Source organism: Pongo abelii, chromosome 21 (genome assembly GCF_028885655.2).
Source record: "Pongo abelii isolate AG06213 chromosome 21, NHGRI_mPonAbe1-v2.0_pri, whole genome shotgun sequence".
In the NCBI taxonomy this organism is placed as follows: domain Eukaryota; kingdom Metazoa; phylum Chordata; class Mammalia; order Primates; family Hominidae; genus Pongo; species Pongo abelii.
The window spans coordinates 30090195-30113327 of NC_072006.2; the positions used below are offsets into that span (position 1 = coordinate 30090195).

The 23133-nt window shown below is 45.5% G+C and overlaps 1 protein-coding gene across 2 annotated transcripts; it reads left to right on the forward strand.

Annotated features, from left to right (window-relative positions):
* The first annotated feature begins 1340 nt into the window (after positions 1-1340).
* On the forward strand, positions 1341-21148 carry PROKR2 (prokineticin receptor 2). Of its 2 annotated transcripts, XM_024239151.2 has the most exons (3): positions 1341-1842; positions 3958-4423; positions 17228-21148. In XM_024239151.2, exons 2-3 carry the CDS (start codon positions 3966-3968, stop codon positions 17922-17924), a joined length of 1155 nt encoding a protein of 384 aa, XP_024094919.2. In that variant the 5' UTR covers positions 1341-1842; positions 3958-3965; the 3' UTR covers positions 17925-21148. The 2 variants fall into 2 exon arrangements, with proteins under 2 accessions (XP_024094919.2, XP_054397659.1); XM_054541684.1 differs by lacking the exon at positions 1341-1842 and having other exon boundaries at positions 3708-4423; positions 17228-20483.
* The last annotated feature ends 1985 nt before the right edge of the window (positions 21149-23133 follow it).

Consider the following 23133-nt stretch of genomic DNA (forward strand, 5'->3'; position numbering starts at 1 on the left):
TCAGGTCTTTGTCTGGGAGTCTCCTTGGGGGAAACCTAAACTAAGACAACTCCCCGTAGCACTCTGTTGCACTGTTTTCTAAGCACCCACTGTCTCCCTGGGGACCACATGTCCATCCCCAGAAAAAGCTCCTACTCTGCTGAGGGTGGTCAGGACTTGGAGTTACTACAACGACATCTGTGGGTCACCAGATCTGTGTGGAAGCAACCATGCCTTAACTCATCTCAGACGATTCCATGAAAGCACCAGCGGGCAGATGGTCCCAGGGGTCTGTTTGCCCCCATTGAATAGGGCAGGCATGGTCCATGAGTGAAGAAGCCTCTAGCTGAAGTTGGTAAGTACACACTATCCCAAAGAATGTGTTCAGGGCGTACAACTGGCCACCCCATCATCTCCCCCACTCAAGCAACAGAGCTTCTTTTGCCTCCGTATCTGGAGGTTGCCCTGAGCATGTAGAACACCTGCCCAATCGCAGCCCCTCCCCAGGATGAAAGCAAACAGCTGGCTCTCTTGCCTTTGATCATGCGGGAGAGATGCTAAGAGGTGGGGAGAGTGGGGTCAGGTTCCACTTAAGGTGGGAAAGGCAGAATCACAGAATGTCACAACCTGAAGGAGTTTGAAGTTCATTTACCCAAAAATTTTTAATTGGCAGCCTTGTGGACTGTGTTCAGTCTGAGACAGGTTCTCTTTGGCCAAAACAAGATTTTTGCTTTAACAAACCCAAAGAGTATTTTTAAAGTTCTCGAATTCCAGATTCTCTTGAAAACAATGGGAAGCTCTGACAAAGTGGAGTCCATGTTCCCACCTGCCAATAATCCGCTGGCTGAGGTTTAACGATGGGGAACACCTTTTTAGACCTTCAGGGTCCTGCCACCGTTTCAATCCTGTACGCCCAGAGCTTCCTGGGCACCAGTCATTTGAATGGGCAGTTCCTGTGTTTAACCAGGGAGGTCGTGGGAGGAGTTCGAACCTGTCAGAAGCAAAATGAAGGGCTCCGGACTCTCCGGACAGATGGGCTGAGGCACTCCTGGGATTGTCTTTATACGGCCATGGAATCTGATAGTGGTGGTCATCGCAAAGTTTGGGTGAGGACTTCAGGGGCTTTGAGCAGGGCAAACTGTCCCCATCCCCAGCTTCCTCCTGGGGGCCTCCTCCTTCACCGCCATGCCCAAAGGCCCACACTGCACTTGTTGGAGCCGGGCTTTCCTTAAAGGGTCACCTTCTAGTGGGCGCGGGCGCTGGCACTGGGCACCTCCGGAAGACAGGACTCTCCCCTCCTGCGCGCGCGACCCGGGTGCGGTGCCACAACTGGCGGCAGAGGGCGGTGCTCACTGTTCCCAAGCACACGGTCGAAACCCGGCTACTGTGTGGTCCGATTCAGACCGCATGCGAAGGCGCTGAAATCCGTGCAAGAGGCTGCCCCCGCTGCCCGGGGACTCCCGTCAGTACGGCCGGAGCTACGGTGCCCGCGCCCTGGACGCACCAGCCCGAGAGCACGCGGTGGGGTGCGGGAGCTGGACACCCACCCTCGGCCTGGACTAGGAGGCAGGCGGGGACCCCGGGGCGGAGTCCAGCGCGGGGCGGGGCGCACAGGTCTGAGGCGCTGGAAAGAGCTGTGGGGGGCGGAGCGCCAACTCCAGCTGGAAGCCAGAGACCCCGACACGCCGGAGGAGCCCGCCGGGGCGAGGAAAAAAGAGGGACATCCGCCACGCTGCGGCTCTGCAAGTGCAAGTCCGGGTCCTTGAGGTGAAAACCGAGCGGCCCGCCTGCGCCCAACCACCCTGTGACCCTCGATCCGGCTTCCGGAGCCGCAGAGCGCACAGAAAGGAGGCGCCGAGACAGGTAAGGGCTTAGATCCCTGCAGTCCCGGGACTCAGTCGGTGCGGTGGGGGAGCCGCTAGGACAAGGGCCTCTGACGCCCACTTTTTTCTCGGGCATTCTGGCTGCTTTGCCTCCCGCCACTCTCGAGATATGCGTCGGGGCTGGCTCGAAGCAGGTGAGTTGGTTTCAGGAGATCCCCTCTGGACCCTCTAGGACCGGGTAGGGTACGGTAAGCGGAGTCTGTGGTGTGCGGGCGCCGGCGGAGGGAGCCAGCGGGTAGCTGAGTTCGTTGGCGAGCTCCAAATTGCAGGGGAGGGTGCAGGTAGAGGGGCACCTTCCTGAAAGGTGAGCAGAAAACAGCAAGCGTCCGTGGGGAAATTGCCGCGCACCGCATCCTCCACCCACCCGCCGTTTTCTTCCAGCCAGGAGGCCCGGCAACCTTTGCTTCTAGAGCCTGAATTTCTGACTTGATTCCTGTCCTTGCTAGGATGTCGCCTCTAGACGCCGACCGCGCGGCCGCGTTGATGGGGCGGGAAGGGGGCTGCTGGAACGGGTGCTCCCGGGCGGGGAGTGCAATCTACGAAAATGCGGCTGGGACCTGTCCCAGCCCGGGCGCGCGCCCTCTCGTCTTGGGTTAGGGGGCTGGAAATCCGAGGAGGGGTAGGACTCCCGATTCTTGGTCCCAGGCTGAGCAGAGGCTGCGGGGATTGGGGTGTCGCATGAGACGGAGGGGCGACCTGGAGAGAAGACACCTCCGGGTGTGGACGCCACTGGGATTTGCATCTCGCCTCTTGGAGGTTTTCACCTTGGGAAAGCAGCTGGCGGGCGCACCCCAGGTTAGGGTGTCTTTTGCTGGCGCGCAGTTCCTGTCCCTCGGCGTTCTCCTCCCTTCGCAGGAGTAGACCAAATGCATTGTTCAGCTGGGTCATCTCCTTGCTACCCAGCATCCCGCAGCGCCCACATGTGGAGTCATTTCCAGGTGTGCTGAGAGGCGAGGGGAAGGCCACTCACAGCTGGACAGCCAGGGCCCCTTTCTATAGGTGTTGGGATCTGGGCTCTTTTTCCAGCCCCTCGGTGAAGCCTTGTACCCTGGGGTGCCCTATCTCCTGTGGGCTCAGGGCTTCAGAGACTATTTTCCCTATTTTGAGACCTTGGTGACAGGACATGGTGCCTTTCAGGCAGGGTTGACTCTGGGTGGAGAACTAGGGCCAAGTGAAGGAGGTCAGATAGCAGATCCAAAGTTGGAGTAGGGTGGGAAGGGTGGCAGAAGATTTCTTTCTGGAGCTGGTTCCCAAAGAACGGGGAGCAGCAGGGGAATTCCCCTCCCCCACCCCACCACCGCCTCCTCCACCTACAGCGTCCTGGTCATGCACTCAACAGATATCTGTCCAGCCCCCACTATGCACCAGGCACTGGACTGGGCAGCAGGAATTTGGTTTACAGGAAGATTAGGACTCAGAGAGCATAAATCACTGGCCCAGGGTGACTCAGTCTGTCCATGTGAAAATGAACTTGGTGATTTCCAAGTCTATGGCTTGGTCAGTACAGAGGGAGTGGTGTCCTGCTTTGGAGAGAAGACCCCGCAGCATCCTGGCCCTCTTGCTTCATTGTCCCTGGCCAACAGGTGCCACAACGCTGTGACAGCTGTAGGAGCCTGGCCAGCTCATGGGAGCATCCTTGGAAACGTTCCAGAAGCCCCTGTGGGAGCTGATGTGTTGGGGGCTGGAGGATGTGACTGAGCAGACAAAGAGGCCCTGGCCCCTGGGCAAAGGGCAAAGGTGCACATTCTTCTTGAGAATTCTGGAGAGTCTGATCCATCCTATGCCATCCTTCCCGACAGCTGGGCAACCATGGAGGGTTTCCCAACTTACAGATCTCAGGTCTCCTCTCCCCGCATCCTGGGTAGTTCCATCTGGTTAGGCAGTGGGTCTGGTTGGCCTATACTTGGGGAACTCAGGGAATGTGACCAGATGTTCTCCTGCATGTTGCCCACTGGTTGTGCCTCCTTCCAGGATCCAGGACGGCGAGTCAACTCTCCCCAAGGATGTGGGCAGGGTGCTAGGCTCACTGACCCTGAAAGAGCAGAAGGTCTGGACCCTCACCCCTTGCACCTCCCTCACACCACTTTTCTTGCAGACATCACCATGGCAGCCCAGAATGGAAACACCAGTTTCGCACCCAACTTTAATCTACCCCAAGACCATGCCTCCTCCCTCTCCTTTAACTTCAGTTATGGTGATTATGACCTCCCTATGGATGAGGATGAGGACATGACCAAGACCCGGACCTTCTTCACAGCCAAGATTGTCATTGGCATTGCACTGGCAGGCATCATGCTGGTCTGTGGCATCGGTAACTTTGTCTTTATCGCTGCCCTCACCCGCTATAAGAAGTTGCGCAACCTCACCAATCTGCTCATTGCCAACCTGGCCATCTCTGACTTCCTGGTGGCCATCATCTGCTGCCCCTTCGAGATGGACTACTACGTGGTAAGGCAGCTCTCCTGGGAGCATGGCCACGTGCTATGTGCCTCCATCAACTACCTGCGCACCGTCTCCCTCTATGTCTCCACCAATGCCTTGCTGGCCATTGCCATTGACAGGTGAGGATGGTGGGCGGGGTGAGTGATGGGGCTGGGCCAGGCTGTCTCTTTCCTCATTTAGGCTCTGACAGGCTGGCATTGCTCCAGATAGGAATGCTCACCAATCTTTGGAGGGCAAGAAGAGGTCTTGTTTCTCCAGTTGTGTTCTGTTTCCCCAGATGTGAGCAAGACTGGGGCTGCTGAGTGGCCCATCTCTGGGCCATGCCCCCAGATACCACATGTGCTTCAGATACAGGCATGCCACATGACAGTGTGTGACATCAACACAAAGGGAAAGCAGAAAGGGCAGGCAGCCACTATCTAGAAGCCACATGAGAGTTAACTAGGCGAGCTTCCAGCCAGGAAAACAAGTACTAGGCTTTTCCTGTAGCCACCCTCCAGGTGGAGATGTGAAACATTTCCATCACCTAGAGAACCTTCTGTGCTCCTCACCAGTCAATCCTTCCCCACCAGGCAACCACCAATCTGATTTCTATCATTACAGTTCAGTTTCACCTGTTCTTTAACGTCATAAAAAATTCATACCGTATGTGCTGTTGTTTCTGATAGACTTTGTTGCAGAGCTAATTTTAAAATAACAGGGTTTGTTTGTGCAAAAGAGGAAAGGACATGCTTGCTTTTGCTTTTCTGCATACTTTCATGTGCTCATTTGCATACATTTGCATGAGATATTCCAGAAGTCCTTGCTCTATTTTATTTTTTCCTTTCCTTTATGTATTTATTTATTTTTTGCTTTTATTATTTTTAATTGACACATAATGATTGTAAATACTTATGGGATACAGAGTGATATTTCTATGCATGTATGTACACAATGTGTAATGATCAACCAAGGTAATTAGCATATCCATCACCTCAAATGTTTATCATTTCTTTGTGTTGGAAACATTCAAAATCCACTCTTCTGGCTATTTGGAAATTATATAATAAATTGTGTTAATTATATTCACCCTATAGAGCTGTAGAACACTAGAACTTATTCCTCATCACCAGCCCTTGCTCTATGTTAAATTTATAAAGTAAAATGTATAATAGCAGTTTATGACAAACCTTACACACATTTTGTTTATGTGAACAGTTGCAGGCCAGCATCGGACCATCACTGGCTCTGTTCAAGGGGGCAGAGGTCACCTTCTCTTGGTTGCTGTCCACCATTGTAAGCTGTGCTTATTAGGATGATCTGCTTAGTCATCTTTTTTCCTTTCATCGTTTCAACTCTTAAATTTTTCCCCTGTTCTCAGTGCTGCTTAGATTTGTTCTCTTTAATCAACCAGTTTAATATTTTTCATTTTGGTAATAAAATACACAGACGGGTGTAGGAAGCATCCTCCTTCCTTTGTATAACATAATTCCTGCAGGAAAAACAATTTTACTACAACTCTGAGGCTCTCCAGCCCTGAAACCATCCCTTATGAAATGTGTACCTATCAACCAACTGCACAAAATTCTCCAGGGAAAATGGTGCAACGTATCATTTGATAGAAAGATACAAAGTCAGCCCGGGCGCGGTGGCTCACATCTGTAATCCCAGCACTTTGGGAGGCTGAGGCGGGAAGATCACCTGAGGTCAGGAATTTGAGACCAGCCTGGCCTGCATGGTGAAACCCCGTCTCTACTAAAAATACAAAAATTAGCTGGGTGTGGTGGCGGGTGCCTGTAATCCCAGCTACTTCGGAGGCTAAGGAAGGAGAATCGCTTGAACCTGGGAGGCGGAGGTTGCAGTGAGCCAAGACTGCACCATTGCACTGCAGCCTGGGTTACAAGAGCAAAACTCTGTCTCAAAAGATACAAAGTCAGATTCCTGGGCTCCACCCCACCCTCTTGAATGGGAATCCCTTGGGCAAGGTCCCAGGAATCTGCATTTTTATTCCTTGAGTGATTCTGATGCTCACTAAAGTGAGTGTATTCGTCAGGGTTCTCTAGAGGGACAGAACTAATGGAATATAAATATATATAAAAGGAAGTTTAGTAAGTATTAACTCACATGATCACAAGATCCCACAATAAGCCATATGCAGGCTGAGAAGCAAGGAGAGCCACTCCAAGTTCCAAAACTGAAGAACCTGAAGTCCAATGTTTGAGGGCAGGAAGCATCCAACATGGGAGAAAGATGTAGGCTGGGAGGCTAGGTCAGTCTCTCTTTTCACATTTTTCTGCCTGCTTATATCCTAGCCAAGCTGGCGGCTGATTAGATTATGCCCACCCAGATTAAGGGTAGGTCTGCCTTTCCCAGCCCACTGACTCAAATATTAATCTCCTTTGGTAATGCCCTCACAGACACACCCAGGATCAATACTTTGTATCCTTCAATCCAATCAAGTTGACAATCAACATTAACCATCACAGAAAGTAAGTACTGTTCCCATCCCCCTTGTCCCACTGAAACCTTTGTCTTTATAATGCTGGTTTGGTTTGGTTTCATTTTTTGTAGCATTGGAGTTTCTTGGGAAGCAATTGCCTTGTTACAACACCACAGACAACAGAGTGGGTCCTTTTCCACCCCAAACCAACTCTGCCCCAACCAGCTTCCCAGCTCCATCAGCAGTTCCATCATTCTCTCAGGCATCCAAGCAGGGAAAAGTTACCATCATCCTTACCCTTTCTCCCTATCCTACTTCCACTCACCCCACCCCATGTGTTCAGCAATACACCAAGTCATGGCAGCTCTCCTTCCAGCTTTATCTCTTAGCAAGTCATAGTTGGGCCATCACAATGCTCTTCTAACCTGTCTTTTCACTCCCCAGGGGCTCCTGACTGTCCCCTGAAATCCATACTCATCCATATTAAGCATAGGAATATCATCATTGATGGATCTTCCTGAAACATTTCATTGCTTACAAAATATCTAGAAATTCAAGTGCTAACAGAATACATGTCAAATCCTGAGCCTAGCATTCCAGGGCCCTTGTAATCTGATATCAACTTTAATTTGCTGTCTTTCTAAATTCATGCTATGTATGGAGATACTGAGAGTATTTTCCAGAAGACAATGTGTTTTAAGCACAATAACTATGTTTTCTATCTTTCTCCACAGTGCCTAGCGCAGGGACTTATATCTGTGTCTTAGCTTGGATTACTCCCAAATCAGACTCTGAGACAAAGATTTATGTGCAGGTAACACCCAAGAACGAATTAAGCAAGCTTTCACTGTGGCAACTAGAGCATATTCCTGCTGAGGGACTCGTGGAGCCAGCGTAGATCACAGCTCTACAGAGAGTTCTTCCAGAGGTGGGAAGTAGGAGGGAGCTGGGGTATTTATACACCAGCTCCCCATAAGTCATTGATGAGGGCTGCTCTGGAAATGCTGTACAGGTGGCAGGTGGTAGGATAGGGAGAAAGGGTAAGGATCCTCTTCTCCGATCAGGTTCTAAACTAATTGAAAAAAATAAAGCAAAATGCTAAGAAAGATGGATGGCCAAACTCTCACCTTTGCCCCAGTGATCCTGATTTTGGAGAAGGGGGCTTTTATCACTGGGCACAGTCAATTCCAGAATTAGATAGGCCTGTGTACCCTAACACACGTAGGGTGGGAGAAGCACAGGCCTCCCTGTCCTACTACAAAGAAATATCAGAAGGGCCACCCAATGCTGTTTCCATGTGCCACAGCGAGGTCCATCCAGAGAGAAGCCTAGAAGAGGTACTATTTCAAGTCATAGAGACCCTAGAAGGAAAGGATTGGCCCTAAGAAACACATCCAAGCAGACAGATGAAAACAAAGACCTTGCCGGTGTCCCTCTTGCAAATGAATGAGTCATAGGAAATGATTAGCTTAAACAATGTGTAATAGCTTTCAACATCCCTTATGTATGTTTACCTTCTTAGAACGTGACAAAAAGCCTTAGAGGTTGTCAGTGATGTTATTAATTATCCCCACTTCACAGATGAAGAAACTAAGTCCCCCAACCAAAAGTGATTTATCCAAGTGCACAGTTTGAGTCCAGGTACACAGCTGGAATCCAGGTCTTCTGAATAACTCCTAGGCCAGTGTTATTGCTTTCTGATTTATTTGATGACAACTCTGAATTTTGGAACATCATACAATGAGAAAGATGTTATTGGAGGAAAAAGAATGAGAATTTAGGAATTGACAACAGAATAAGGAGAAATGTGGAAATTCCCTTTGGCATGGGTTATTGAAATACTTTTTATGATGGAGCCAGATTGAGAGAGAGCTATAAAGTTGTGAATTTGTTCTGCATTATCTAAGGCCTTTGGACTCAGTATGGGAGGCAGAATAATGTCCCTCACCCAAGGATAACCACATCCTAATCCCCAGGATCTATAAACACATTACATTACATGCCAAAGGGGAATTAAGGTAGCACATAGAATTAAGGTTGCTAATCAGCTGATCTTAAAATATAGAAATTATACTGGATTATCTGTGTGGACCCAATGAAATCACAAAGATCTTTAACTGTGGAAGAGGGAGGCCAAAGAGTTTGTGTCAGTGATACAATGCAAGAAACTTGATTGACCCTTGCTGGCTTTGAAAAGGGAAGAAGTTGTCAGCCCTGGAATGCTGGCATCCCTAGAAAAGGCAACAAAAATAGATTCTCCCCATCAGCACCTCCACAAAGAAATGCTGCCTTGCCAACATCTTGATTTTAGCACAGTGAAAACCATGTCAAACTTCTGACCTCCAAAACCGTAACATAATATATTTGGGTTGTTTCAAGCCACTACGTTTGTGGTAATTTGTTACAAGCAGCAATAGGAGACTAATTCACTCAGTCATCATGGAGAGTCAGTGATTGTGAGATGTCCCTGCCCCCAACAAGAAAGGGCCTGCCCATTTGTTCCACTCTCCAGCCCTGTGAGCCTTGTACCATGCAGGCAGGTCATGCAGGTTAATTTGGCAAGGCCAGGTCACATGCATGGCTGAAGAACCCCAGCAACCACTGTGCATATTAATATACTTAGCTAGGGTGCAGCCAGTGGTTGGGGTAGGATCTAGCTTCATCCTAGATCTTCAGAAAGTCAAAAGCTGGGGAGAGCCATGCTGCTTTGGTATCTCCTCTAATGCAATTCAATGATCAGAGCCACTGTCAGGCAGGGGGCAGGGAAGAGAAGATAAAATAACTTTGTGGCAGAAATATTGGCAGGGACAGGAAGAAATAATGTGACAGAAGGCCTTCTTAGTCCAGTCAGAGACTTGGAAAGAGTGACTAAAGGGTCTGGTCACAAAGGAAAGGTAAGTGGGATAGAATTTTCTACAGGCAGCTGCCAAAACCAGCTCAGTTGGGGAGACCCTACCCCAGCAGCACTAGAGGAATTAAAGACACACACAAAAATATAGAGGAGTGAAGTAGGAAATCAGGGGTCTCACAGCCTTCAAAGCTGAGAGCCCCGAACAGAGATTTACCCATGTATTTATTAACAACAAGCCAGTCATTAGCACTGTTTCCATAGATATTAAACTATCCCTTATGAGAAATGAAGGGATGGGCTGAAATAAAGGGATGGGTTGGGCTAGTTATCTGCAGCAGGAGCATGTCCTTAAGGCACAGATCACTCATGCTATTGTTTGTGGTTTAAGAACGCCTTTAAGCGGTTTTCCACCCTGCGCAGGCCAGGTGTTCTTTGCCTTCATTCTGGTAAACCCACAACCTTCCAGCGTGGGCATTATGGCCATCATGAACATGTCACGGTGCTGCAGAGATTTTGTTTATGGCCAGTTTGGGGGCCAGTTTATGGCCAGGTTTTGGGGGTGCCTGTTCCCAACATGTCCCCCTTCTTTGATTTGCAAATCGATAAAAGCAAAGGCAGCTTTGTCACAGTGAGCTACTTCTCACAGGAGTCAGGATCCACATCTGCAGACTATACAAAGACAAACAACACAGATTAAAAGCACAATCATCATTGAAATCACAGAGCTTCCAAGTGTTTTTATCCATTTTAATGGGTTACTAGCTGCTAACCTGTCTGCACCTCCTTTAAGCACTCCAGTTCTTGGCATTAAGGTCAGGTGTGGGATGCTTTAAATATTTGTTCTTTAATTTTGGAATATCCAAGACAAGTTTGTAGAACGTCTTTCTAGATGCTTTTTTATTCTTTCCCAAATTTTGATCTTATTAAGAGCTATTAATAGTTTCCACAAATCTTTATGTTTAGCTTCTACAGCGGGCCATATCATTTGAGGTTGAGGTGCCACTATACCACCATGGTTCCAGATAATAGGAACTCTTGCCATACTTCTTGCCATTTCTACCATCTGACCATTTTGTTCAGACCAGCTGAACATAGTGTGGCCATGGCATGCAGATTGAGAGGTGCAATTTAAGCTAAACATCTCCTTAGGGGACCAACCAATAATGATTCCATAGGAATTGTTGCGCAGCACCTCTGCATGTTCTGCAATGCAATCTTCCTAAACAAGTACATTCATTATTTCTGGCCAGGTTCTATTTTGTTTACAAACAGGTATTTGAGGGTGGTATGCCTCAATTATAGGAGCAGATTTATTATGCTAAATACTGAGATCAGAAAGCATGTGTAACTGCATCATAGAGTGATTGTATCCAGGCATTATTGCCAGCCAAGATTGATAAATATGCTCAATAAGTATAATTGTTCTCTGTGTCAGCCCTTGTTGAAGGAATACTCATGGCAGTGGTGATCACCGCTATCATAGCTACCATTAAATTACTCATTGTGACTGGTTGTCCCACTTTCCTCAGGTTTTCTTCACCATCTGTGACAGCTTCTTGATCTGTCCCCAGGTGGGTGGCTGTGTTCAACGGATGTTGCTTGTGACAGTTAGGGTCCTTCTCAGCATCAGTCTCGACATGGCTGCAACCGGGGGGTCCTCGGGACCCTCCTGGGATCTCTTCTTCAGCATCTGGCTCACGATAAGGTTTCAGATGTCTTGATGGTATCCAGATTGGCTGTTGATTTTGGCCTGGAGAAACACAAGCATAACCTCTACCCCAAGTTATTATTTTACCTATTTCCCAATTTTTTGTTATTGGATCTCTCCACCAAATCAGTTATTCTGCTTCTGTCTTTGCAGCTGGTTTCTGTAGGTGCTGTTCAGCTGCTGATAACATCTGGCCTTTGAGCAGGCTCAAAAAATGTAAAGTTAATAATGCTAGATTCAGTTGTGTATGGACTGTCCTGTAATCCCTATTTCTCCCCCTTTTTTGTTTTTGTCATCAGTTGTTTATCTGTATGAAATAGTAACTGGGTATTTTAAATTAACGGTGTGGAATGAACCATGTATGAAGAATCAGAAATCACATTAATAGGCATATCAAAGGCAGTCAATACCTCAATTACAGCTACAAGCTCCGCTTTTTGAACTGAAGTATAGGGCGTCTGGAAAACTTTATTTTCAAGCCAGAAGAAGAAGCTTTACCATTACTAAACCCATCTGTAAAATGATGAAAACACTTAGCAGGCTGCAGGTTGTTTACTGCAGGAATTGTAAATGCAAACCGTTCACAGTCTTGCTCAGCTAAAGGGATAGTAAAGAAACAGTCTTTTAAATCTATGACTATCAAAGGCCAGTTTTTGGGGATTATAGCAGGAGAAGGCAATCCTGGCTGTAATGCTCCCATAGGTTGTATAACTGAATTGATGGCTCTTAAATCAGTTAACATTCTCCATTTACCTGATTTTTTCTTAATTAAAAAACTGGAGAATTCCAAGGGGAAAATGTTGGAGCTATGTGCCCATTTTCTAATTGTTCAGTAACTAATTTCTCTAAAATCTCCAGTTTCTCTTTACTTAGCGGCCATTGTTCTATTCAAATTGGCTTATCTGTTAACCATTTTATTTTTTTTCTTTTATTATTATTATTATTATTATTATACTTTAGGTTTTATGGTACATGTGAGCAATGTGCAGGTAAGTTACATATGTATACATGTGCCATGCTGGTGCGCTGCACCCACCAACTCGTCATCTAGCATTAGGTATATCTCCCAATGCTATCCCTCCCCCCTCCCCCCACCCCACAACAGTCCCCAAAGTGTGATGTTCCCCTTCCTGTGTCCATGTGTTCTCATTGTTCAATTCCCACCTATGAGTGAGAATATGCGGTATTTGGTTTTTTGTTCTTGCGATAGTTTACTGAGAACGATGATTTCCAATTTCATCCATGTCCCTACAAAGGACATGAACTCATCATTTTTTATGGCTGCATAGTATTCCATGGTGTATATGTGCCACATTTTCCTAATCCAGTCTATCATTGTTGGACATTTGGGTTGGTTCCAAGTCTTTGCTATTGTGAATAATGCCGCAATAAACATACGTGTGCATGTGTCTTTATAGCAGCATGATTTATAGTCCTTTGGGTATATACCCAGTAATGGGATGGCTGGGTCGAATGGAATTTCTAGTTCTAGATCCCTGAGGAATCGCCACACTGACTTCCACAAGGGTTGAACTAGTTTACAGTCCCACCAACAGTGTAAAAGTGTTCCTATTTCTCCACATCCTCTCCAGCACCTGTTGTTTCCTGACTTTTTAATGATTGCCATTCTAACTGGTGTGAGATGGTATCTCATTGTGGTTTTGATTTGCATTTCTCTGATGGCCAGTGATGGTGAGCATTTTTTCATGTGTTCTTTGGCTGCATAAATGTCTTCTTTTGAGAAGTGTCTGTTCATGTCCTTCGCCCACTTTTTGATGGGGTTGTTTGTTTTTTTCTTGTAAATTTGTTGGAGTTCATTGTAGATTCTGGATATTAGCCCTTTGTCAGATGAGTAGGTTGCGAAAATTTTCTCCCATTTTGTAGGTTGCCTGTTCACTCTGATGGTAGTTTCTTTTGCTGTGCAGAAGCTCTTGAGTTTAATTAGATCCCATTTGTCAATTTTGGCTTTTGTTGCCATTGCTTTTGGTGTTTTAGACATGAAGTCCTTGCCCATGCCTATGTCCTGAATGGTAATGCCTAGGTTTTCTTCTAGAGTTTTTATGGTTTTAGGTCTAACATTTAAGTCTTTAATCCATCTCGAATTGATTTTTGTATAAGGTGAAAGGAAGGGATCCAGTTTCAGCTTTCTACATATGGCTAGCCAGTTTTCCCAGCACCATTTATTAAATAGGGAATCCTTTCCCCATTTCTTGTTTTTGTCAGGTTTGTCAAAGATCAGATACTTGTAGATATGTGGCATTATTTCTGATGGCTCTGTTCTGTTCCATTGATCTATATCTCTGTTTTGGTACCAGTACCATGCTGTTTTGGTTACTGTAGCCTTGTAGTATAGTTTGAAGTCAGGTAGTGTGATGCCTCCAGCTTTGTTCTTTTGGCTTAGGATTGACTTGGCGATGCGGGCTCTTTTTTGGTTCCATATGAACTTTAAAGAAGAATCAATATCATGAAAATGGCCATCCTTCCCAAGGTAATTTACAGATTCAATGCCATCCCCATCAAGCTACCAATGACTTTCTTCACAGAATTGGAAATAACCATTTTAAAGGTATAGGTTCTGGAGGCTTAACAATGGCTGCCATCAAAAATGTTATCCTAGTCTTTGGTGGGAACTTTGTCTTTCCAATTGAAGTGGTTCTTTCAAATCTTGCAAATTTTTTCCTAGTCCCATACCAGGGACTTACCCCATTTCATGCATCATATGTTGATTCTGAGGGCTATATAATTGTTCTGGAATTAGAACTTGTTGTAATAAATCTCTCCCCCATAAATTTATAGGTACAGAAGTTATAATTGGTTGAATAGTCCCAGGTTGTCCATTGGGTCCTTCACAATGCAAAATATAACTACTTTTATATACTTCAGGGGCTTTACCAACTCCAACTATGTTAAATTAAGTGGGTTGAATTGGCCACGTGGACAGCCAGTGCTGTAGAGAAATGATTGAAATATCTGCTCCTGTATCCACCAAACCTTTAAATTTTTTTTCCTGAATAGTTATTTCACAGGTAGATGTTTATCAGTAATTTGATTTACTCAATAAGCTGCTTTTCCTTGTTTATTTGTGCTTCCAAATCCTCCTGTTCATTTAATTTCACTTTTCCCCATTTCCACATACGGCACAATCAGGAGCTCTGCCAGACACTCTCCTGGCTCTGCTTTCCAGGGAACAGAAGCAGATATAATAATTTGAATTTCTCCATTGTAATCTGAATAAATGACTCCTGTATGTATTTGTACCCCTTTTAAATTTAAGCTAGACCTGCCTAGAAGTAATCCTATCATCCCCACTGGCAAGGGTCCACAGACTCCTATTGGGACCTTTTGCAGGGGTTCCCAGGCAGAAGACTCACAGCTTTTGTGCAGCATAAATCTACTGCAGCACTACCAGCTGTGTCAGGAGACAGACATTGTACAGGGGTCAGGGAATGGCCTGAGCTGGAAATGCCCCAGTTTAGAATGGGGCCCGGGACGGGCCGCTCATGGTGTTTTCCGAAATCAGGTTCCCATCTTTATCAAACTTAGAGTGACACTGATTAGCCCAGTGTTTTCCTTTTTTACATTTTGGACATATTTTGGGCTCAGCAGTTTTCTTTTTTCCCCTATCTGGTGGCCTGACTCGCTGATTTTTTCTACATTCTTTTTTAGTATGACCATGCTTCCCACAGTTAAAACAAACTCCAGGAAATAGAGTATTTCCTTTATCCACTCTCAGTCCTGCCATTGCCTGTGCTAGCAGAGTAGCCTTATGCAGATTACCTCCAATACCATCACAGGCCTTGATATAATCAACTAAATGCGCTTTCCCTCTCATAGGTCACAGAGCAGCCTGGCAATCGGGATTAGCATTGTCGAAAGCTAATAACTGCAACACTTTATCCTGAACAGCCAAATCTGCAATCACCTTTTTAAGAGACTACTGTAACTGAGCTATAAAATCCACGTATGGTTCTTTTGGTCCCTGTTTTATAGCACTAAAGGAAGGGTATTGTTCTCCACTTGAAGTGATTTTTTCCCAAGCTCTAATGCACACTCCTCTAAGCTGTTCTATGGCATCATCCTGCATGACCACTTGTGCATCTAAACCAGCCCAGCCGCCAACCCCCAAAAGTTGGTCTGCAGTTATATTAATTTGAAGTTGGGCCTGGGCATTTCAAGCAGCCTGAATGGAAGCTTCATCTGCCCACCAAGTTTTAAATTGTAAGAACTGAGCAGGCGTTAGACGAGCTGGAGTAAGAGCATCTCAGTCAGTAGGAATCATCTGACTGGAAACAGCAACATTCTTTAACAGTCCCACTATAAAAGGAGAACCTGGTCCATACTGATTTATAGCTTGTTTAAATTATTTGAGTAATTTAAAAGGAAAAGGCTCAAATGTAGCTATAATATTTCCCTGTTGATCTGGGGGTTGTATTCTAACAGGGAACTGCCAAGCCTCTAAATCACCCTCTCATCTACGTTGCTGAATTCCTGCCTGAATAGAACTAAGAGCAGTTGCTTGAAGTGCTGCTCGAACAGTCACTGGGGCAACTACTTTTCACCCAGTGTCCTCCAGAAAAGAAAGATCTGGAGGGTCTTTTTCTTCAAAATAATAAGTAGGGGGTGCAGAAGAGTAGGGATGAACCTCTCCCTCCTTTGCCGCTTTAGCTTTAGCTGGCAAATAAACCTGCTCTGTAACCTCTTCTCTTACTTCGTTACACTCTCCTTCCTCCTCATCATCAGTGTGAAAAAGTTCCAAGGTGGAACGAACCAGAGCCCACACTCGTCCCATTGTTACCCTGATGCCAGTTTATGGCCAGGTTTTGGGGGGCCTGTTTACCAGCAGGCGGCATCCTGCTCTTGTTCTCACCTGACTCAAGCTCCAGGTATGAAGTACATGTTCATTTCCAGGGTTGATTTGTTTCCTCCCTGTCCTTCATGCCTCTTATCTTCATCTACCTTATCCCAAAGCATTCCTCCCCTACCCCCTACCCCAACCATAAGATGCATAGAAATGATGCCAGGGCATCAGGTGTCTAAATAGGTGTCATTAGGTCTCTCTGGAAAGAAAGTATTCAATCCACACAAATGAGCTCATTTCCTACATAGGGCTCCAGTCTGTCTCCAAGACAGTGTGGCTTATTGGAAAGGGCAAGGGTAAAGACTTCACATACCTTCTCATTTGAGCACAAGATGGCCCAGGGAGGTGGGAGCAGAAGCTTTGTATCAAGAGCCTGGATTCTGGTCCCTGCATGATGTGAGCTTGGGCAAGGCGTTTACTTTTCATTAGAGTCCTTAGATTTCACCACAAGTCCACCTTGACTCTCCTGCCTCTGAAATGCAGGATGACAGCTCATGGGAGGGGAAGCAAGTTCTTGCCAACTGCCCTGAGAAAGGCTCCCACCTCTGTCTGGGGGCCACAAGCCCTTCCTTCACCTAAACCATGAGCTATTTGGAATGAAGAGCTTTGAGAGTATTGTATGTTCTTGGGCAGAATGACAAGATGGAAACCCAAGGTGGTATAATAGGATGCTTAAGAATAATAACAGAGCCACAAGTATTTATTGAACACCTACTATACACAAAGCATTTTACAAAAATTGCCATATTTAGTGTTCACAGTAGCCCTGCAAAGTTTCATCTTATTCCAGGTTGCATTTGAGGAAATAAATCTCAGGGAGATTGAATAATTCATCCCAGACCCCAAAGCCAATCCAGGGAAAACCCATGATTTATTCAGCCTGTTTGACCCAAAGCCTGTGCTGTTTTCACTAAAACACTTCACTATGCCAAATGATGTTGCTAAAATAAGATGAAGCTTGTTAAAGCTGGATAACAAGTACATGAGGATTCACTGTGCCACTGCTTTAGTGTATGTTTGGGGTTAGTTACAAACTAACGTTTCCAAGTATTCATCATTACTACTGTTGGCTTCCCTCCCCCACCAGATATCTCGCCATCGTTCACCCCTTGAAACCACGGATGAATTATCAAACGGCCTCCTTCCTGATCGCCTTGGTCTGGTTGGTGTCCATTCTCATTGCCATCCCATCGGCCTACTTTGCAACAGAAACTGTCCTCTTTATTGTCAAGAGCCAGGAGAAGATCTTCTGTGGCCAGATCTGGCCCGTGGATCAGCAGCTCTACTACAAGTCCTACTTCCTCTTCATCTTTGGTGTCGAGTTCGTGGGCCCCGTGGTCACCATGACCCTGTGCTATGCCAGGATCTCCCGGGAGCTCTGGTTCAAAGCAGTCCCTGGGTTCCAGACGGAGCAGATTCGCAAGCGGCTGCGCTGCCGCAGGAAGACGGTCCTGGTGCTCATGTGCATCCTCACGGCCTATGTGCTGTGCTGGGCACCCTTCTACGGTTTCACCATTGTTCGTGACTTCTTCCCTACCGTGTTCGTGAAGGAAAAGCACTACCTCACTGCCTTCTACGTGGTCGAGTGCATTGCCATGAGCAACAGCATGATCAACACGGTGTGCTTCGTGACGGTCAAGAACAACACCATGAAGTACTTCAAGAAGATGATGCTGCTGCACTGGCATCCCTCCCAGCGGGGGAGCAAGTCCAGTGCCGACCTTGACCTCAGAACCAACGGGGTGCCTGCCACAGAAGAGGTGGACTGTATCAGGCTGAAGTGACCCACTGGTGTCACACAATTGAAAACCCCAGTCCAGTACTCAGAGCATCACCCACCATCAACCAAGTTCATAGGCTGCATGGGAAATGACATCTGTGTTCATGCCTCCCCCGTGCCCTCAAGAAGCTGAACGCTGCAAAGTCGTAACATACAATGAGACTAGACATGAACCAAATCAGCTGACATTTACTGATATCCGCTCGACACCTACTGTGTCCACAATCCCAACAAGGAGATTAGATGCAAGGAGCAGCAACTGACATGGACTGAACACATACTGTGTGCAAACCACACCAATGAGATTAGACAGGGACAGCAGGAGCTGACATTTACTCATCACCTACTGTAATCAAAAATATTTGATTTGATTACAATCAAAAACATATAAAAAACATAACAAAGTAGCAGAAGCTATTGGAGTTCCCAAGCTATCTCCAGATATATAGATAGTTCACCCTCCATCTTCCCTAATTCTGTATCTTATCAGTGCAGGAATATCAAAAAGCTATAGGCCAAGCATGATGGCTCATGCCTGTAATCCCAGCATTTTGGGAGGCTGAGGCATGTGGATCACTTGAGGTCAGGAGTTCAACCCAAGCTGACCAACATGGTGAAACCCTGTCTCTACTAAAAATACAAAATTAGCTAGGTGTGGTGGCGGCGGGCACCTGTAATCCCAGTTACTCAGGAGGCTGAGGCAGGAGAATAGCTTGAACCTGGGAGTTGGAGGTTGCAGTGAGCTGAGATTGCTCCACTGCACTCCAGCCTGAGTGACAGAGTGAGACTCTGTCTCAGGAAACAAACAAACAAACAAACAACAAAACAAAACAACAACAACAAACGGCTATAGAAGAAGACTCTTAGACACAATGGAAATGTAACGATGTTTGTCAGTGCGGGGTTTACAGCATCATGGGAGGTGCGTTAAAGCCATCATACTGAACTTTCCCACCCACCTCCTACTGCCTCCCAGGGCATTCGCTAGGATTTTGGCTTCAAGAAAAAAAAATTCTTATAGTCAGCCCAGCCTTATGTGGTTATCCACAATGGTGTAATTTCAAAGGAAAGAACCTAAAAATCACTTTCCCACTGATGCTTGAAAGCTTATCATTTTATTTGGATGGAGATGGGTAATCCTGAGGTGTCAATTTTTGCCTCCTCAGTGCAAAGGACTTCAGTGGCTCTGGGGTCAGGGGGAAAGAGGACAGAGAAAAAAGTGGAGGTTGCCACTGGCAATGAACATAATCTCTGTGGGCATTTTGCTAAGGACTGGACCACTTTCTAGAACACTCCCTCTTTTACAAAAGGAACTCTACCTAGAATCCAAAGACCTGGGTTCAGGTTCTAACTCTAAGACTCAAGTCCTAAACTCATGATGTTTTCTCTCTCTGTCTCAGTTTTGCTTTAATGAAATGGCGATGATGAAAATATCTGCTCTTCCTACCTTGCAAGACTGTTGGGAGAGCCCATTGAGGCCATAGTTTGTGAATGTGCTTTTCAACTGTGCACACGATAAGAATGGAGAAGTGATATTGAACAGTTTATTTGGAGGGAGTTTATTTGGAAACCCCATCCACTGTGATTTATTAGAGAAATACCCACATTTTTTCATCCCTGTTCTTTGGACGAAAGATTCCTGAAGACTTCACAGTGTACCTTGTCTACAGTGGGCCAAAAAGGGATCCCTGTTCTTGGTTATAATCTGGGAAATTTAACCTCAGATTCTCAGTGACCCCAAGACTCTCAGCATCCCCGTGGTCTTAGAAGTGTTGACAGTCTTCCCTGCATGTTGCAAAATAGCACCCTAGTGCTGCATAAATATCACTTCTGAATCTGTTTGTATTATTATACATTTGTGGTAACTGTATGTACACGTCTTCATTTCTTCTTGATTCATTTTGAAGTGGTAGCTATACAAATGGTAACTGGTTTGGGACTGACCCATGCATATTTGGCCAATTCCTAATTTTTTATAGACAAGGAATTAATTGTTTGCTTGTTTGATTGTTTTTATTATTTGTTGATTTGTTTCTCTGACTGAAGTTTCAACCAACGTTTCTTTCTATCACCGCCCAGCAGACTCACCTTCAGCCCAATCATTGTACTCTCAGAAAATGCAGGCCGGCACAGTGGCTCACATCTGTAATCCCAGCACTTCGGGAGGCCAAGATGGGCAGATCACCTGAGGTCAGGAGTTCAAGACCAGCCTGGCCAACATGGCGAAACCTCATCTCTAGAAAAATACAGAAATTAGCTGGCATGGTGGCACATGCCTGTAGTCCCAGCTCCTCAGGAGGCTGAGGCATGAGAATTGCTTGAACCCCAGAGGCAGAGGTTGCAGTGAATTGAGATCGCACCACTGCACTCCAGCCTGGGTGATAGAGCAAGATTCCATCTCAAAAGGAAAATAAAAGAAAATGCAAACACATCATAATATTAGCCTAAGCAAAACTGTTAATTCTGATTTACAAAAATTCTTACTTGCTTGGCTTTGAAATGCATTGTGTAATTACAAAATTATAAAATTATACAATGCATTTCAAAGCCAAGCAAGTAACAATTTTAGGTTACGTACATTTCTATAAATATAATAATTGTATTTTTATTTATTATTCTATCCTGGCTCTTAGCCAAATCAGGAGATTCTTTAGGAATGGACCGTGTACCAGTCAAGTCTGTCAGCAGGATTCATCACCCTTTTCCTTTTTGTCCTAGAATATACCAACTTCCTTTCATTGAAATTTAACTGAAAAAACTTTTGTAAATATCAGTGTGTATTTGTGATTTTCCAGTGATTAAAGTGTAATGTTGTTATCCAATTAAATAATTAACATGGAATTTAGTCACAGGTTTCAAGTGCTTTCTCTGATGATCTTTTAAGTGTTTTGGTATATAGATATGAGTGAAGTAATAGCTACCTAAACAGTCCAACCTTGAAACAGAGAAGGAACTTATTGAAGGCATTTTTAAACAGTGGTAGCTCATAGCATTAATTAGCCTCCTCTCGGTTACATCCTTCAAGCTAATGGGCCCGGAGTGTATCCATGCGTGCAAATAAGCAAGGAACCACAGTCCTGAACTGATGTGATGCCTTCATTCTAAAACAGTCTTGTTTGTTCCAATGAAAGCTGCTGATTGCACGGTGACTATTCATCCCTCCAACTGGTAATAAATTAATTACACTTGTATTTAGTCTTTTCTTCTCAAGACTAATTAATGGTAAGCTTAAGACACTTTTAATATGCTAAGATGTACACACTTATGCCTATTATTATATATATTGAAAAATTAATCTCATTTAGCAAAACAGATCCATTTCCTCAGCCAGAATAAGAAAAAAGATGGCTCTGTAATGAAGCTATTAAAGGCTTTTCTATCAGCATTCAACATTTAAAATAAGTTGCTTTACAAATTGAAGAAATCAAAAGATGGCTTCAGGCTCTCAGTCATGCGAAGCAATCCAGACTTAAAGAGGAAGAAAGAATGTGACATGTAGGAGGTGATTAGAAAACTTAAAGTGAGTTCTGTTTCTACAGGAAAAATGATGGCTTTGAAACATATCCTTCCAATTTAACAGCTATCTCTCCTTTGGCTCAAGAGGATGGGTGCGCGTGCACACACACACACACACACACACACACACACACACACACACATATCACAGACCAGGAAAGTCCTTATAAGGGCATATAATTCAACTCACTCCTTTCTTAGGTGAGGAGATCTGAGTTTCAAGAGGAAATGCCTTGCTTAAGGGTACAGCTAACGCTTGCTGGAGCCAAGATATTGCCCCAAGATTTTCACTCTGATGCAGCGAACTGCACTTGGGGACTGCACTCCTGACTCCTAAGGAGTGGACCCTCAGCTGGTTTCTGGCCTCCCGGCAGAATCTTAAACTGCAAGGAAGATACTGTTCCTCCCGCTGGCAGGCCAAGAGCATATCCAATCCAAGAGACCATAATTAAGACTCCAGGATTCCAGGGAAGCCAGAGAGAATCACCCCAGAATTATCCTCGTGCTCCTGCCTTTCTTTTTTCCTAATGAGATAAATGGGCGTGGAGGGGCTCTTAACACATTAGACTTGAATGCACATGGAGCTATTTGCAAGTGATTCAGGAGCCAAATGGGAAAGCAGGTTGTGCTGAGAGGTAACCCAGCCCCAGGAAAAGCAGGTGGAGGGGAGGGGGTTTGCCCGCACTCGAAGACAAGGCAAGTACAGGGCCACCCACAACACAATGTGCAGTCTTCACCCAAGCCACTGCTGGCTGACTCAGCTGTGGTTGTGCTTTGTGCCTCCTAGCAGCCAAATGCCTTCTAAAGAAATAAACATCAAACTTTTAAAGAGTTCAAGTTGGTTTTATTCAGAAGTCTTACTGAGGACTATAGCCCGAGAGGAGTCTTTCAGAGAGGTTCTGTCAGACACCTTCAAAGCTGTGTTTTAGTTCACAGTTTATATGCAGGTGATGAAGATTTAGCACATGTAAATCAAAGCTTGGGTGCAAGAGTACATCTGGTTATAGTTACAGAAGCATAATCATTAACCCTGTCAGATGTTATCTTATGTGCAGAAAAAGGCAAGGGCTAGGGTCATTCATCTTTTAAGAAATATAGTGACTCAGGCAAGAGGCTTTGTGAAATTTTGCTGGCAAACAGAAATGAGCACATGTGGCTTCTTACATTTGCTACTTTATCTCACATGGTGATGTGAGGCAAATGCAGCATCTCCTGAGGTGCACCAACCAGGGACACATCACCTCCTGGGATTGCTGATGCCGTCTTTTTATAATTTTAATTTTTGTGGGTACATAGTAGATGTTTGGGGCCCTTTTTTTTTTTTTTTTTTTTTTTGAGATGTAGTCTTGCTCTGTCACCTGGGCTGGAGTGCAGTGGCATGATCTTGACTCACTGCAACCTCAGCCTCCTGGGTTCAAGCGATTCTCCTGCCTCAGCCTTCCTAGTAGCTGGGATTACAGGCATGCACCATCACACCTAGCTAATTTTTGTATTTTTAGTAGAGGCGGGGTTTCACCATGTTGGCCAAGCTGGTCTCAAACTTCTGACCTCAAGTGATCCACCTGCCTTGGCCTCCCAAATTGCTGGGATTATAGGCATGAGCCACCACGCCCAGCCTCATGCCCCACTAAATAGCAGCACAAACACAACTTTTATCTGTTTCTTTCCTGGCAGAAGTTTGGATAGCTGTACCGTAG